At 44.6% G+C, this 15,558-nt stretch overlaps 1 protein-coding gene across 1 annotated transcript in view; it reads left to right on the forward strand.

Moving 5' to 3' along the window:
* The window catches only part of SLC23A2 (solute carrier family 23 member 2), a 116,142-nt gene that overhangs the window by 51,615 nt on the left and 48,969 nt on the right, over positions 1-15,558 (forward strand). The window contains exon 5 of the mRNA XM_077766914.1: positions 10,528-10,626. Within this exon, the coding sequence (XP_077623040.1) occupies positions 10,528-10,626 (99 nt within the window). The remainder of the gene's footprint in view (positions 1-10,527; positions 10,627-15,558) is intronic.

Genomic DNA, 15,558 nt, shown 5'->3' on the forward strand with positions numbered 1-15,558 from the left:
TAGTTTTAAATTTTAATGAGGTGAAGAGCTTTTTCCTTTGTTCCTAGGCTGTTTATATTTTTTCCTTTGTGAGTGTCCGTCTTCTCCACCCCAGCTCCTTTACCTCTTTTGAGCTGTAGCAATGATTGGAAATGCCACAGGCCTATTAGAAGTTATAATTGTAGGGGTGCCGGGTGGGGCTTAGTCGGTTAAGCATCTGACTCTTAATTTCAGCTCAGGCCATGATCTAATGTTTTGTTAGTTCAAGCCCCATGTGCTGAAAGTGCCAGTGCAGAGCCTGCTTGGGATTCTCTCCCTCTCTCTCTCCCTCTCCCCCTCTCTCTCTCTCTCTCTCTCTCTCTCTCTCTCCCCCCCCTCTCTCCCTCTCTCTCTCCCTCTCTCTCCCCTTCCCCTGCTTGCATTTTCTCTCTCTCTCTCTCTCTCAAAATAGACTTTTAAGTTCTGATTATTTAAAATGTTTGTTTATTTTTGAGAAAGAGAGACAAAGCACGAGCAGGGGAGAAGCAGAGAGAGAGGCAGACACAGAATCTGAAGATGGTTCCAGGCTCTGAGCTGTCAGCACAGCACCCAACGCAGGGCTCGAACTCATGATCTATAATTCATGACCTGAGCAGAAGTTGGACCTGTAACCAATTGAGCCACCTAGGTGCCCCTCAAAATGAACTAACTTTAAAAAAAAAAAAAAGAAAGAAGGGGCGCCTGGGTGGCTCAGACAGCGAAGTATCCGACTTCAGCTCAGGTCATGATCTTAGGGTTCATGAGTTCAAGGCCCATGTCGGCCTCTTTGCTGACTGCTCAGAGCCTGAAGCCTGCTTCGGATTCTGTGTCTGCCTCTCTGCCTTTCCCTGGCTGCTCGCTCGCTCTCGCTCTCTCTCTCTTTCTCTCTCTTTCAAAAATGAATAAACATTAAAGTAAACTTTAAAAAATGGAAGTTAAAGTTGTAGAGAAAATCCCTGGATCAGAGAGTACTTCGAGGAATTGGAGGGCAGGCTGGTGGTGCTCCAGCTAGAGCTGTGCTTTCCATTGCCCAAGGCCACAGCCTCCTGGTCTCTATCTGGGCCGTTTGAGAAGTAAATGAGATCATGCGTATCCGTATTAGATCATATACATAGTAGGCGGTTAGTAAGTGTTTGCTCCTCTCCTGTCCGTTATCCCCACTGTGTTCCCAAAACCCGAGATCAGCAGATGGGCAGGTAGCGGATCTGAGACAGACAGATGCACTGAGTCCTGTACACCTCTAACTGGCTGTGGGAAGCCGTTCTGCCTGACTGCTTTGTCAGGGCTTCTCTAGGGCCATAGAAGGCAGGGGTGTGGGGCGCATATGGCAAATGATGATCTTTTTTTTGTTTTTTTTAATAAAAAATTTTTTAAAAATATTTATTTTTGAGAGACCGAGCTACTGAGCAGGGAGGGGCAGAGAGAGAGAGAGAGAGAGGGAGACAGAGCCCAAGCAGGCTCCATGCTGACAGCACAGAGCCCGATGTGAGGCTCAAACTCACGAACTGTGAGATCATGAGCCAAAGTCGGACACTCAGCTGACTAAGCCACCCAGGCACCCCTGTCTCGGTATTTTTAAAAGCCTCAGCCAGGACCTTGGAGGGAAGAACTTGAGGTCTGGAGTAAGGTCTGCATTACAAGTGTAACTCAGACACTGAGAAAGTTACTTAAGCTCTCTAAGCATCAGTTTTCTCGACACTGAGAAAGTTACTTAAGCTCTCTAAGCATCGGTTTTCTCATCTCTGAAATGGGAATAAAAACCGCAACTATCTCAAGTTTGTTACAAGGATTAGATGAAATAAATGTAAATTTATTGACATGGTGACCTGGCACATAGTAAGTGTGCAATAAGTAAGACAATAAAGAGAAACTGGTGGTTAGTGTTAGCTAACCTGTGAAAATGCTTGCCAAAGAGTCTTGAACTAAAACATTGGAAGTTGCCCTCAGATGAGGGAGAATCTTTTTCTGCATCCCATCTCATTGATGGATTACCCTGTGGCCATATTCATAGTAGCCCAGATGGAAGGGGTCCCACTCTCACACTGGAAATGGTGGTGAAGGTCTGGAAAAGATCCCGTGTACTGCATGGTTGTAAAGCAGAAAGTGTACGTCTTTCAGTATGTGCATATGTGCACACAGGCAGCTACTGTGCAGACCTCTTTGTAACCTGCTTCCTTGCATTTAGCCAGAAGTCCTTGGCTTCTTTCCCAAAAAGTACAAATGTATTTGTCTCATCCTCCTTAGCTGCATGCAGCCTGGTATTTAACTCGCTAGGTGTATTATAGTTTGTTTCTTGTTCCTTAAAGGGAGCTCAAGTTCTAATTTTGTATGTTTTAGGCAGTAAGTAATAGATCTACATGATTTTCACAACTTAAGAGGACAGAGGGTATAGAGTGAAAAGCCTCTGGCCGGGTTTTGCATATACCAGTTCTCCCCACACACTCCTTTTCAGAAGTGGTTTGTGAATGTATAAACAAATGCATTCTCTCTCTCCCTTTTACACACATACGTGTGTGTATCAAAATACCTGTCCACAGCTCTGCTCTTGCTTTTTTCCGTTACTGGTGCATCATGGATTGACATAATGTATGCACCTGTATCAGAACATAAAGAACACCCTCATTCTTTTTTTATGTTTATTTATTTTGAGAGAGAGAGCATGGGTCAAGGAGGGGCAGAGAAGAGAGAGAGGGAGAGAGAATCCCAAGGTGGCTCTGCACTGTTAGGGCAGAGCCCGACATGGGGCTCGGTCTCACAGCCCTATGAACATGACCTAAGCCAAAACCAGGAGTTGGATGCTTAACCGACAGAGGAGCCTAGGCGCCCCACCCTCATTCTTCTTTATAACTGCAAAGCAGTCTGGTATGGATGTAGCCTAATTCATTTAACCATTTCCTGTTGACCAGCATTTAGATTGTTTCTAATGTTTCTTGATTACAGTTGGCAGTTCAGTGAATAATCTTGCGCATAAGTCATTGCACTGAGATGTAATAGAATGATAAATTTCCAAGAATAGGACTGTGGGGGGCAGAAGCTGTGTGTCTGGGTAGGTAGAGAGGTACCACCAGGTGACCTCTGTTAAGGTGACCTCTGTTAAGGCCATTTTCTCCCCATCAGTAGGGTGTGAGTGCCTGTTTCCTGTGTGCTTGCCAGTGGGATGTGGGTCACACTGGGCTCTTGGCCAATTTAGTAGATGGGGAGCAGGTTCTGTTATAGGTTTGTTTGTTTTTTGAGTGTGGTGGTTTTCAAATAGTAAGGAGCCACTTGTATTTCCTTATTTTCCTATTGGGTTATTCATCCTTTTCTTGTTGGTTTATATCCCTTACATATTCTTTATGTATCAAAGGATTTACCTTAATATCTATAATCTGTAACCACCTAGCAGGAATGGCAGACACTGGTGTTACAGGTAGAGTTGCTGCAACCTGCTGGGTGCGCTTGGGATCTGTTCTGGAATCACTCTGAGGACGGGGGTCCACAGAGACATCTCCAGCTAAAACTTTTTGTAAATCTGTCTTTAAAAATTTTTTTAAATGTTTATTTTTGAGAGAGACAGTGTGAGTGTGGGAGGGTCAGAGGAGGAGACACAGAATCCAAAGCAGGCTGCAGGCTCTCAGCTGTCAGCACAGAGCCCGATGTGGGACTTGAATCCACGAGCTGTGAGATCATCACCTGAACAAGCTGTGAGATCATCACCTGAACAAGCTGTGAGATCATGACCTGAACTGAAGTCAGATACTTAACCAGCTGAGCCCCCCAGGCGCCCCTGTAAATCTCTCCTTGAAGGGAGGATGTTCGCTGGAAGGGAGGATGTTCACCTAAAGGGAAGTGCCCAGCTCAGTGTTGGCATGAATATGTGCCCAGCAAATGTCAGCTGTCTGTATCACCATCGTCAGGGGATGTGTGGGAGGAGGAGCACAGAGGGTTTTCTTAGTCTGCTGATGACAGGCACACCAGCCCACCCAGTACTTTGAGATAGTGGCTGGAATTGGGGAGCGGCAAGGCACCTCTGGCTCCTCTTGAAGGACAAGTTGTGCTGGGGGACAAGCGGGACATACCTGGAACTCCCAAAGTACTTTGGCTGTTGCAGCCGCAGGTGCCCCCTGGAGAAGGCTGCAGAAGTTAAGACAGCCCTAAAAACCCCTGCTGGCAATGCAAGTGAAGGGGGGCTGCAGTAGGTGCTCTAGCTGATTTCATTTGCAGGTAACCGTCAGGAATGTCCTTGGGGCTGCCATGTTTGAAGAAGCAATGAAAACAAGGTTAGGGGCTTTGCTGCCCCACACAGCTTTAGGGTTACTAGTGTTACGTTAGTTCTGTCAGCTATATCTTTGGAATATCATAATCTAAGATCGACAGACTCTGGAGATTAGCATATGTTATATTATACTAACTGATTTATTTTTAATGCTAGTTAATTTTGAAATTTCAAATAATATTGAAAGTGGGTGGCAGATTTTTATGTTCATTTAAAACAGGTTTGGGTTAAAGGCTGAGAAATACTAATCTTGATGTGTCTATTCTATTAAGTTTATTTATTTATTTTGAGGGGGGGAGAGAGAGAGAGAGAGAGCATGAGCTGAGTAGGGACAGAGAAGGAGGTGGGGAGAGAATCCCAAGCAGGCAGAGCTTGAACTCAAGAATCGTGAGATCATGACCTGAGCTGAAATCAGGGGTTGGACACTTAACTGGCTAAGCCACCCAGGTGCCCCTTGACACCTTGATATCTCTATTCTTTAAGCACATTTCAATTGTAGGGTAGATATGGAAACTAGAGGAAATAATCGTGTGTGTGCATGTGTGTGTGTGTGTGTGTGTGTGTGCATGTATGTATAGGAGGGTAAGAATAGTGCTACCTGAATAGGAAACAGTTAATTTTGGGTACTTCATTATTACTCTGAAAGTGGATAAGTATTTAATGGCTCGCTTAGCTACTGAACACATGATAGTGGTGGGTGATTTACATCAGACCCCAAGCAGGTGACAACTGATTTCCAAGCCTCTGCTCAGAGGCATTGGGGTTCCCAGGTCCCTGGACACTTAACAGGTGATGCACTATAATTTCTCTGTGAGTAACACAGGCTCATTCACTGTGTTGAAACTGACGTTCCTGTGATACCCTCAGCGTGACACTGCTCAGCTGTTGCTCCTGCGTCTCCTGCTTCCCATACGTTTGGCCATCTCAGGACTGCTGTTTACAAACAAGGACTTTACCATTGTCTTTGTTTACTAGAGATAAAACACTTGAGTCAGAAAGACATGCTTATTGAGCAGGTAGACACTCTCCTACCCAAAGACTGCATGAGCCCTGCATGTTGAATAAGCCATCAGCTGGACAATTGTAGGCAGAGAAAACCTGTTTAAAACACAGCTGATGGAGTGATTATACAATATTGGTTGAGAAAAAATTTAAAGGTATCAAGTCTGTTTTAAAATAGTTTTGGGGAGGGAAAGGACATCTTGTTCTCAAAAATAATCTGATTTTTTAAAATAAAAAGTAGATCAGTTTCCTCAGATGAAAGATCCAAGATCCCCAGTATCTGCCACGCTATTAATAACATAAAACCTGTCTTAACTGCATTTGAGATTTCCAAGTCATGTTTTATTTCCCAGTTGAAATAATATTTAGAGTTTCAAAAATGTGAACCTTTAATAGTATCAGCAACAATTTTTTTTATCCTCTTTAAAAAAAAAAAAGTCTGTGCCTTTCCTGAAGAACAGATGTTAACATTTGATTTTTGAAATTTCCCATTAAAAAAAGTATCGATCAACAGAATGGCTAATTTAATAAACCACAGGAAACATTAATAAAACAAGCCAGTGTTTTATCTTGTCAGTAACGCTGGGTTATTTCCTGCATGCGCACACAGTGCGGGCAGCAGGTCAGATGGGCGCCCTGGTGGGCGTACCCCCTCCCCCTCCTCCATAGCCTCAGCCTCTCTCTGGTGCTGCATCTGCCTCTCCCTTCAGGAGACACTTGGTTGTCTCCCACTTGCGCCGGAGCCCACTACCTTCCCGCTTGTCCCCGTTGCCCCAGGACATGGGTGGAGTGCTGGGGCAGGACGGGCGCGGTGCGTGGGCAGGGTTGCAGTGTGGCTGTGGAGCAGGAGGCTGATGCGGATGGAAGGTGGCCCGAGGTCCCAGGGGTGGCTTGACCTGTGGAAACGTGTTAGAAGTCCTGGTGAGGTTATTTAGGTCAGTAATAATTAGAGTTGAATAAGCGCCCTGCACTGGCCCGGGAAAGCAAGCCTCCCGTGTGCCTTCTGTGAAACACCTACCCTTTGGATTGGCGTACAAGCACTGCTCTTGTACCGATTTGTGTCTCTGCCCCTCGCTGCTCCAGGCTCTTTGGGCCAGGACCCACATCCAGTCAGCCACCAGGTGAGTGAACTGGATGGTGGCCTGGGCGCTTGCCCCGTCTGTCCCCAGCATTCAGTCCAGGGCTGGGCTGTTGCCCGTTGTTCTGCAGTGGTGTCTCCCAGGCGCCCACCTGAGCAGCTGTGATGCTGCGCTTCCATCAGGGCCGGCCCCGGGGGCTTTAGGCCCCATGCCTGCTCTCTCCCAAACCAGTCTGTCTCCCCCAGAGCACTGTTAATGCCTCGGCCCAGGCTGTTGTCTCTAGTGCCCAGCAGTAGCCTCATGTAGGGTCTGTCTGCTGCTGGTCTTGTCTCCGTGCCCTTTACTACACATCGCCCTTCCACTTTCCCTCTGCCTTCAGAGTGGCCATCCACAGGACACGTCTGATTGTGGCGCTGCTGTGCTTGGCGCTGCTTCGTGGCTCCCTGCTGGATCCCATGTTGAGTCAGAATCCCTTACAGCCTGGCACCCACTCCAGGTGGCGCCGCTGGGGGCCAGCAGGACCGCATCCGCATTGCCTGGCACAGCAAGTGCTCGCACAGTTCCTCGAATGAATACGCGAGCCTTTCCCTGGGCTGGGAAGCCTTTGCATTTTATGGCACTTCTCTCACTGTAAATGTGGGTATGGAATAAGTCAGAAAAGGCGTGGGAATTGGTAACTCCTGCCAAAATCTCTTTGGGGCCAGTATACAGATTGAAAAAAAAATCATTGAGGTGAAATGCACACAAATGGTTAACAGTATTAATTAACTTTTACAGTGAACAATTCAGTGACATTTAATATGTTCGTAGTGTTGTGCAACCATCACCTCTGTCTAGTTCCAAAACCTTTCATCCCTAGAGGAAGCCCTGTCCCCGTAGAGCAGTGGTTCCCACAGTGGCTGGCAATGAGTGCAGATGTGGGTGAGTTACAGCCAGAGCAGGACCTTGAGTCAGATCTGGGTTTCTCTGATGACTTAGTAACTGACCATTGTTGTTGTAAGAGAGTTCATCCTGAGTGTGTGTACTTCTTGGCGTCTCCGTGGGCTGAGCGCTGCTGTGATAGGACTTGGAGCGTGGCTCTTGATAGTTAAGAGTTTCCTGTTGTGGACTTGAACTTGGCTAGGAATGACTATGTTGCCCGCAGCCGGTTTTATGGCCAAACAAATGCCACAAACCCAGTTAGCTTGGGGAAAGAGCTATTGCGTTTCTGAAGAGGTAGTTTAAGAGGTAAATCTTTATTTGAAGAGCCATAAGAAAACTGTGCCCTATAAATTAAGTAGGAGGTAATCAAGATCTCTGGCATACTTTTTTTTTTTTTTTTTTTTTACAAATAGTTTATTGTCAAATTAGTTTCCACATAACACTCAGTGCTCATCCCCACAAGTGTCCTCCTCCATGCCCATCCCCCCTCCCCCCTGGCATACTTTAAGAATAGCCTCATACTTGGGTTATTAATCTGCATGAGAAGTTTAGTTTTTCACTGGCCTGATTTCTTCAACTATAAAAATAAGTGGATTGAAATACCTTTGGACCTCCTCAACCTAAGCTATGCTGCTTCGATCTTTAGTTTTTATAATTTCTTCCCTGTTGTAAAGAGAAGTTGTCCTTATTCTAGGAAATTCCCAAAATATATAAAGGGGGAAAGGCCGAAAAGGCCCTACTGACTAAACACAACCATGGTTAATATTTGGTGGACATCATTTTTAAAAAAAGTTTTAAATGTTTTATTTATTTTGAGACCGTGAGAGAGAGCGGGACTGAAAGGGGGGAGGGCAAAGAGAGAGGGAGGGAGAGGATCCCAAGCTGGCTGTATGCTGCCAGCACAGAGCCCAATTCAGGGCTCAAACTCACGAACTGTGGGATCGTGACCTGAGCTGAAATCAGGAGTCAGAAGCTTAACCAACCGAGCCAGCCAGGTGCCCCGGGTGCCAGTATAAAGCAGTATACAAATAAAAAACCAGTATACAAATAACACACAAATACATGCTGTTCATTCATAAAAGACCCAGATGGTGAAGCAGTATTAGGAGTGAAAAATGAAAAGTGCCCATTGTTACTTCTTGTCCCCAGGGCAGCCTTCCTATTGTTGGTTTGAGACCTTTCTGGATCCTTTCCCAAGTGCTCAGACAGGGAGGTTATTAAGATTTTATTATTATTGTTTTTAGCATAATTGTGATAATTCTAGGCTTACTGTTTTGTGGCTCTTTTCAAAAACCATATTTTTTAGAGTTCTTAGCAGTACATCAGCTTATTTTTTTCTTTTTAAATGGTTTTTTCTTTATTTTTAATGACATTATTTTTGAAATGGATATACCATAATTTAATGCTCATCTTTATTTTTTCCCCACTGGTTCTAGTATCTTTTTTTTTTTCCTGGATGAACATTTAGGTTGTTTCCAGGGCTTCGGCATATTAAAAATAGTGCATTCATCAATCTTGAATGCACATTTTATTTGCATGGATATTTCTGGAGGATGGTTTCTAGGAGTATAGTTGCTGGATCCAAGAAAATACCTGTTTTAAGTTCTAGTGCTGTTACCCTCCACAAAGGCCTGTCCACCAAGAACATAATCTTGCTGATAACCAACCCTAGTGAACACTAGATTCATCTTTTAAAATACTCCCCTAATTTATGTTAAAAATGAAATTAAAAAAAAATTTTCATTTCTATAAACTTAAATGAGATTCAACAGCTTTTCATGTGTTTTAGATATTCAATTTTTTTCCTGTGAATTGTATGCACCTATCATTTGCCTGTTTCCTCTGGATTGTTTTATTGATTCGCAGGTATTGAACTACTGGCACCAACTTTTGTGGGCCATAGACGTTGCACTGTACCTTCTATTATGCCATCTCACCTTTTATTTCTCTTTAGTATACTTTACAATAGCAGATGTAAAAGTTTTTCTATACTTGGTCTTTTTTCTCTTATTCAAAAAAATGTAGTTCTGCTAAGGCACCTGGGAGGCTTATGCAACTGACTGAGGCTCAGGTCATGATCTCAGGGCTTGTGAGTGCAAGCCCCATTTTGGACCCTGTGCTGACAGCTCAGAGCCTGGAGACTGCTTGGGATTCTGTGTCTCCACCTCCCTCTGTCTGCCCCTCCCCTACTTGTACTGTTTTTCTCTCAAAAATAAATGTGAAAAAACATTTAAACACAATGTAGTTGTGCTATCATTCACGCATACGGTTATTTTCAGTATTAATGTTTCAAAATAGATTTCTAGAAACGGAACCATCTGGCTAAAAAGTAAAAATATTTTGGGGCTCCTGGATGGCTCAGTTGGTTGAGAGTCTGACTCTTGATTTTGGCTCAGGCCATGATCTCCTGGTTCATGAGTTCGAGCCCTACATTGGTCTTCATGCTGACATCGTGGAGCCTGCTTGGGATTCTCTCTCCCCCTTTTCCCTTCCCCTCCCCTGCTAGCTTATGTGCTGTCTCTGTCTCTGTCTCTCTCTCTCTCAAAATAAATAAATTATAAATAAAAATCAGTACAAGTATTTTAAAGCTCTGTGACAGGCTGCCAGAACGACTCCACATGACTCCGAGTGCCCTGCAGGGCAGGCATGGCGGGTGGTAGCCTGCCGGTGCCCAGGAGTTCCCTTCTTCAGGATGAATTCTGTCTCTTACCTTGAGGGCCCAGAAACTAGATTATGTTGGCAATAGTGGCCACCACACCACACACTACTGCCTGCATGCACCAGCAGGCTGGTTTGTGATGCACCCATGGTGGGAAGTGTCTGCACGCTGGGCCAGCGGCAGTGCCTGAGCTGCTCCCCTGGGAATGCCACGCAGAATCGTTAGCACATGGTGACCTGGGACAGGGTCTTGACCCAGGCAGCCCAGGCTGCTTCCTACCCATCAAGCCAGCAGCTCCGGTGCCCAGCGGGGCCTCCCTTGGCCCTGGATGCTGCTACAGTCCCTGCCCCGTGGACTTTTCTGGGGTGCTCTGTGTCTGCCTCCCCCATGGGACCCACGATGCATTTCTCCTCAATCGGAAACACTTGTGGGCGCCGATGCGGCATGCTTCTCAGGAGTTTCCTTGAAGAAAATGCCAAAGTTGGCTGATTGGTAGGCAAAAACACCCAGCTTGCGTCTGCTGTGAAACTTACAAAAGGCATTTGGGGAGAATGTGTCCACACAGCAGGGCGGTGTACGGTGAAACAGCCTGTGAATGAAGTGTTTTTCTTCAGGTGGTGATAAATGGAGGCGCCACGTCCAGCGGGGAACAGGACAATGAAGACACCGAGCTCATGGCCATCTACACGACAGAAAACGGCATCGCAGAAAAGGTACTCCCTTGCCCCAGCCTCCTCCCCGTCATGGGACGTGGCTGTCCTTCCCCAGACTTGTCTCTATCCTCCCGAGTGGCTGTGTTCTCTTCATAATGGAAGTAGAAGGAGTGGCGAGGAGTAGAAGTGGCGAACTTTTCCTTGTCTTAATGGCAATTAAGGTGAGACCCATACAGAAGTTCTTACTTTTTAAAGCCTTAGCCAGGGTCCTGAGGGGGGTGGTTAAGAGTGTGAGTCTGGATTCAAGCGTGGGTGCTAATGTGACCCGGGCCCTGAGGGAATTACTTAAGGTCTCTGGACATCATCAGCTGCCTCATCTCCAAAAGGGGAATAAAAGTGTCAGCATCAGTCTTCAGTTGTTGTGAGCAGTACGTGAACTAGTAATCTGTGTAGTGTTTAGCACTGTGCCTGGTACATACTCTGTTGCAGTGAACCAGATCATACAAGAAGCCAGCTGTAGCTTGTGTAAATTGAACAAAGGGGCGGAAATCATGTGTCGAGGTGGGGAGAAGCTTCCCCCCCATCCCATCTCCTTCAGATCAGCCTGTGTGACCCTATCACAGAGGCCAGAAGAGGCCTGCCCAAAGAGGACTCAGGTGCCTTAATTTCTTTTTTCACTTTGTATTGGTCACTATGCCTAACACATGAGGAGTTTGACAAAGGATATTTCCTGATTGTACTGCAGCTCTGAGACTTCTCAGGTTTTTTTTTTGAGTCTTATCTGGTAGACTCCTAAAGCACATTTTGTGTTCATTGTGAAAATTCACTAAATCAATCCGTTTCTGTATTTCTAGAGCCACTGTATTGTATTTTTAAAAAGTAATCTCCGTGTCCACTGTGGGGCTCGCCCCCAAGACCAAGAGTTGCATGCTTTGCTGACTGAGCCAGCCAGGGTTCCCTGGACTGGACTTTACATGGCATACATCTTTAATGTTTTAGAAACGGACCACTAGAAAGTTGATACATGTGAACATACCTCCCAGCTTGCGCATTAGCACAGATTTACCATGCCATCACTAAAGTGGTAAAGAACAAGGAAATTATATTGAAGTTCTGGAATAATTAATGTTTTGTGTCTGTGTATGGTTTCTTTCTTTTTCTTTTTTTTTTTTTTTCCATTTTTGGCTGTTTTGACCAGTATTGCTTTTTGGTCAAGCTACCATAAATTTTGTGGAGGCTAATTAGATTCATGCTGAGTTGTTGAAATGCCTGTGGTTCTGGATTCTAAGCTGCTCCTCAGAGTGCAGAAATTCTAGTAGCCGCTATTGAAATGTTGACCGATGCCTTCATCCGTAGCTGAGACACAGTCCACAGAGCGAGATCTGGGCGGCGAGCCACCGCCTGCTTGGGTGTCGGCATCCAAGTGGTACATCTTGCAGCAGAGGGCTTCTGAATTCACAGACTCATTAGGCTGGATCCATTTCTGGGTTCTGGGCCCTTAATCACAGTCACCAAATTTCCCGGGTATAGGCTGTCATGTTTTTAGACTTCCTCCTCCAGTATACAGTAAATGATGGTCATCTTTTGAAATGAATAGCAAGGAGCATTAACACTCGGGGCTTTTTAACATCTCTAGTGGTTCCTTTTACTGATGCTAGTGAAGTGTTGGCAAGAAAAATGTCTAGCTCATTTATATTAGCACATTTATGCTAGACTTCTTTTACCTGTTTGAAAATCATTTTCATTGTCTAAACTTTGATACATTTGTATTGTCTTAATTACCAGTGGGATGGAGTATCTTCTTTCACTGGCCATTTTTCTTGTTTTATGAAATGACAAGTGTAGGCAGAACAGCTGCTGTGTATCGAACAGTGCTAATAGTCTAGACAGTGGGCTGAAAGCTTTAAGCAATGGGTCACATCCAGTCCTTACCATAGCCCTATTAGAAAGGTGATCCCACTATCTCTGTTTTAGAGAAAAAGAAAATGAAATATTTAAGTTTTCTGCTGTCTTGAATTTGTGCAAAGAAAACTTCACACCAGAGGATGCTGCCCTTTGGGATCTGGCGTTCAGAGAGGGCAGCGACAAGCTGTCTCCAAACACCTGTGTTTGANTTGTTTTCCTAATTATAGCGAGCCTTCAGTTGTCATACGTTCCCTGACGTTATACAGAATGTGACTTAACTACTTATGGTAAATGCTGGTTAGTATGGTATTACTACAAAATACTGGGCTCAAAGAGAGTTATTCCTGAAAGGACCAGAAGGCTAATGCCTTGAGTCAGGAACCATGAATCTGTAAGACAGTGTTGGGACCCCACACCCAGTATGTTCTGAACTTGACCTCAGTATCATCGTGATTCTTCAGGGAGGGATGTTGAAGAATTGACTTTGCTTATAGAGAGGACATTTGGAACAAAATGAAGTAAATACAAGTAGAAGGTTTCGGTGTTCCCATTGAAATATCAGCATTTCGTTGTTTTACAGATTGCCCACAAAATATGTTTACAGGAGCATGTGAAGTGGTTGCAGTGGTGTTGGGCAATTTGTTATTAATCACCGTTGTAGAAAATCAGGTATTTCTGGTAATTACTAAAGAGCAGCTCTGTTTTTCCCTAGGAGGCCATGTGGTGTGGTGGCAAATGCAGCCTTTGGGGACAGCCTGTCTGTTCACTCAGCCTCTCAGATTTGCCAACTCCTCACCTGTAAAAGGGAGTTGTAACAACATGTGACTTCCCAGGGCCATTGTGAGGAAGAGAGGACAGAGTGTAAAATAGTGTGAGGCTTTTAGGAAGCAGGGATTGTTGAAATGGGGAAACGGTCACAGTGAACTAGTTACACTGTGTCCCCACTTGAATATCCCACCCTACTTGGCACTGGGATCTTTTGCTGCCTATTGTTGCAACAGCTGTGTGGTTGAGAGTTCGTTGTATAGAAGAGAAACTTAATTTCATAACGTTGAGATTTATTTTTATTTTTATTTATTTATTTTTTAATATTTTTATTTATTTCTAGGAGAGAGAGAGAGAGAGACAGCGTGAGAAGGGGAGGGTCAGAGAGGGAGTCACAGACTGAAACAGGCTCCAGGCTCTGAGCTGGCAGTCAGCACAGAGCCCGACGTGGGGCTCGAACCCACGAACCGTGAGATCATGACCTAAGCGAAAGTCGGACGCTTAACCGACTAAGCCACCCAGGTGCCCCGAGATTTATTTTTAAAGTTAAAGAGCTTTTTAACTTTCAGTCCTTGTGGATTCTCTTTTACACCCCCTCCCTCCCTTTAATTGAGGCACCCGTAGCTCTTGAAAAAGGAAGTTCTCTTGGAATAGACTAAACAAGAACACAGCATTGGTAATTTTTGAAGCTGGAGAGAGATATGCGGTGGGCATTCCATATTTCTGTCTTTGTGTATGTTTGAAAAATTGTGTGATACAGAGTTGAGAATAATTAGGTCATAACTTATTGCTACTCTGTCATTTTCTGGTATTGATTATAGCTGAGGAGATACCAGGTCAGTCTTGTTTTCTTCTTTTTATCAGTATCTTGATCTTTTTGACTTTTTTTTTTTTAGATTCTTTATTTATCTTTGATATTTAATAACTTTACTTAGATATGTTTTGATGTTGACCATTCTGGGTCAGTTTTTTCTGGCACTTGGAGTATTTAGCGTTAAAGATTCTGTTACTTAGTAAAGCTGTCTTGAATTCTATCATTATTTTTTGTTTCAATCTGTTTTTTGGGTTTTCTTATTTGGGGAAGTTGGATCTCTTTTGCCTGCCTTCTCTGACTGTCATTTCAAATCTTTTTTTCTCCCCTTATGTGGTTTGATTTTTTTTTTTTCTTCCCTACCCTGTGACCTTTACTCTGTTATTCATGATGTCTGTTTTCTCATGTTCTTACCACTTCTACTCTTTGTTCCTTTTTTAAAAAAATTCTGTCCACATTCTACCAACTCCCGTTTTATTTCCCTTTGCTCTTAAATTTCTATTTTAGGACTATTCTTATTACAGTTGAATTTTATTGAATTTTCAAACTATCCTAATCTGTGCAGTATTGGTGGTATAGTACCTTCCAAAATGTCTGAATAGTTTTTCACTAGTTCATTGAATACTTGGTGGGTCTTTCTAATTTGCTAAAGGTGTCCTTTAGTTCTTGGAAATTTTTAAATATCTTCGATTAATTCCTATCTTCTGTTTTCTTTGTTCTATTCTGACTTAAGAAGTTTATTTATTTTGAGAGAGTGTGTGAACTGTGGTGGGGCAGAGAGAAAGAGGGAGAGAGAAACCCAAGCAGGCTCTATGCTGTCAGCACAGAGCTCGATGTGGGGCTCAAACTCCTGAACCATGAGATCATGACTTGAGCTGAAATCAGGAGTTAGACGCTTAACCAGCTGAGCCACCCAGGCGCCTCTGTTCTTTTTTTTTTAAAGAAGCCTCAAACTTTCTTNAGAGCTCGATGTGGGGCTCGAACTCCTGAACCACGAGATCATGACTTGAGCTGAAATCAGACGCTTGACCAGCTGAGCCACCCAGGCGCCTCTGTTCTTTTTTTTTTTTTTTTTAATGTTTTATTTATTTCTAGGAGAGAGAGAGAGACAGCGTGAGCAGGGGAGGGTCAGAGAGAGAGGGAGTCACAGACTGAAACAGGCTCCAGGCTCCGAGCTGGCAGTCAGCACAGGGCCCGACGCGGGGCTCGAACCCACGAACCGCGAGATCATGACCTAAGCGAAAGTCGGACGCCCAACCGACTAAGCCACCCAGGCGCCCCTAGGCGCCTCTGTTCTATTCTTTTAAAAAGCCTATTATTTCTGGGGCACCTGGGTGGCTCAGTCGGTTAAGTGTCCCACTCTTGGTTTCAGCTCAGGTCATGATCTCACGGTTCATGAGTTCCAGCCCCACATTGTGCTCTTCGCTGATGGTGCAGAGCCTTCTCGGGATTCTCTCTCCCCCCTGCCCCCTGCCTCTCCCCTACTCATGCTGTCTCTGTATCTCTCAAAA

The sequence above is a fragment of the Crocuta crocuta genome, unplaced genomic scaffold (assembly GCF_008692635.1).
Source record: "Crocuta crocuta isolate KB4526 unplaced genomic scaffold, BGI_CrCroc_1.0 scaffold15, whole genome shotgun sequence".
Lineage (NCBI taxonomy): Eukaryota > Metazoa > Chordata > Mammalia > Carnivora > Hyaenidae > Crocuta > Crocuta crocuta.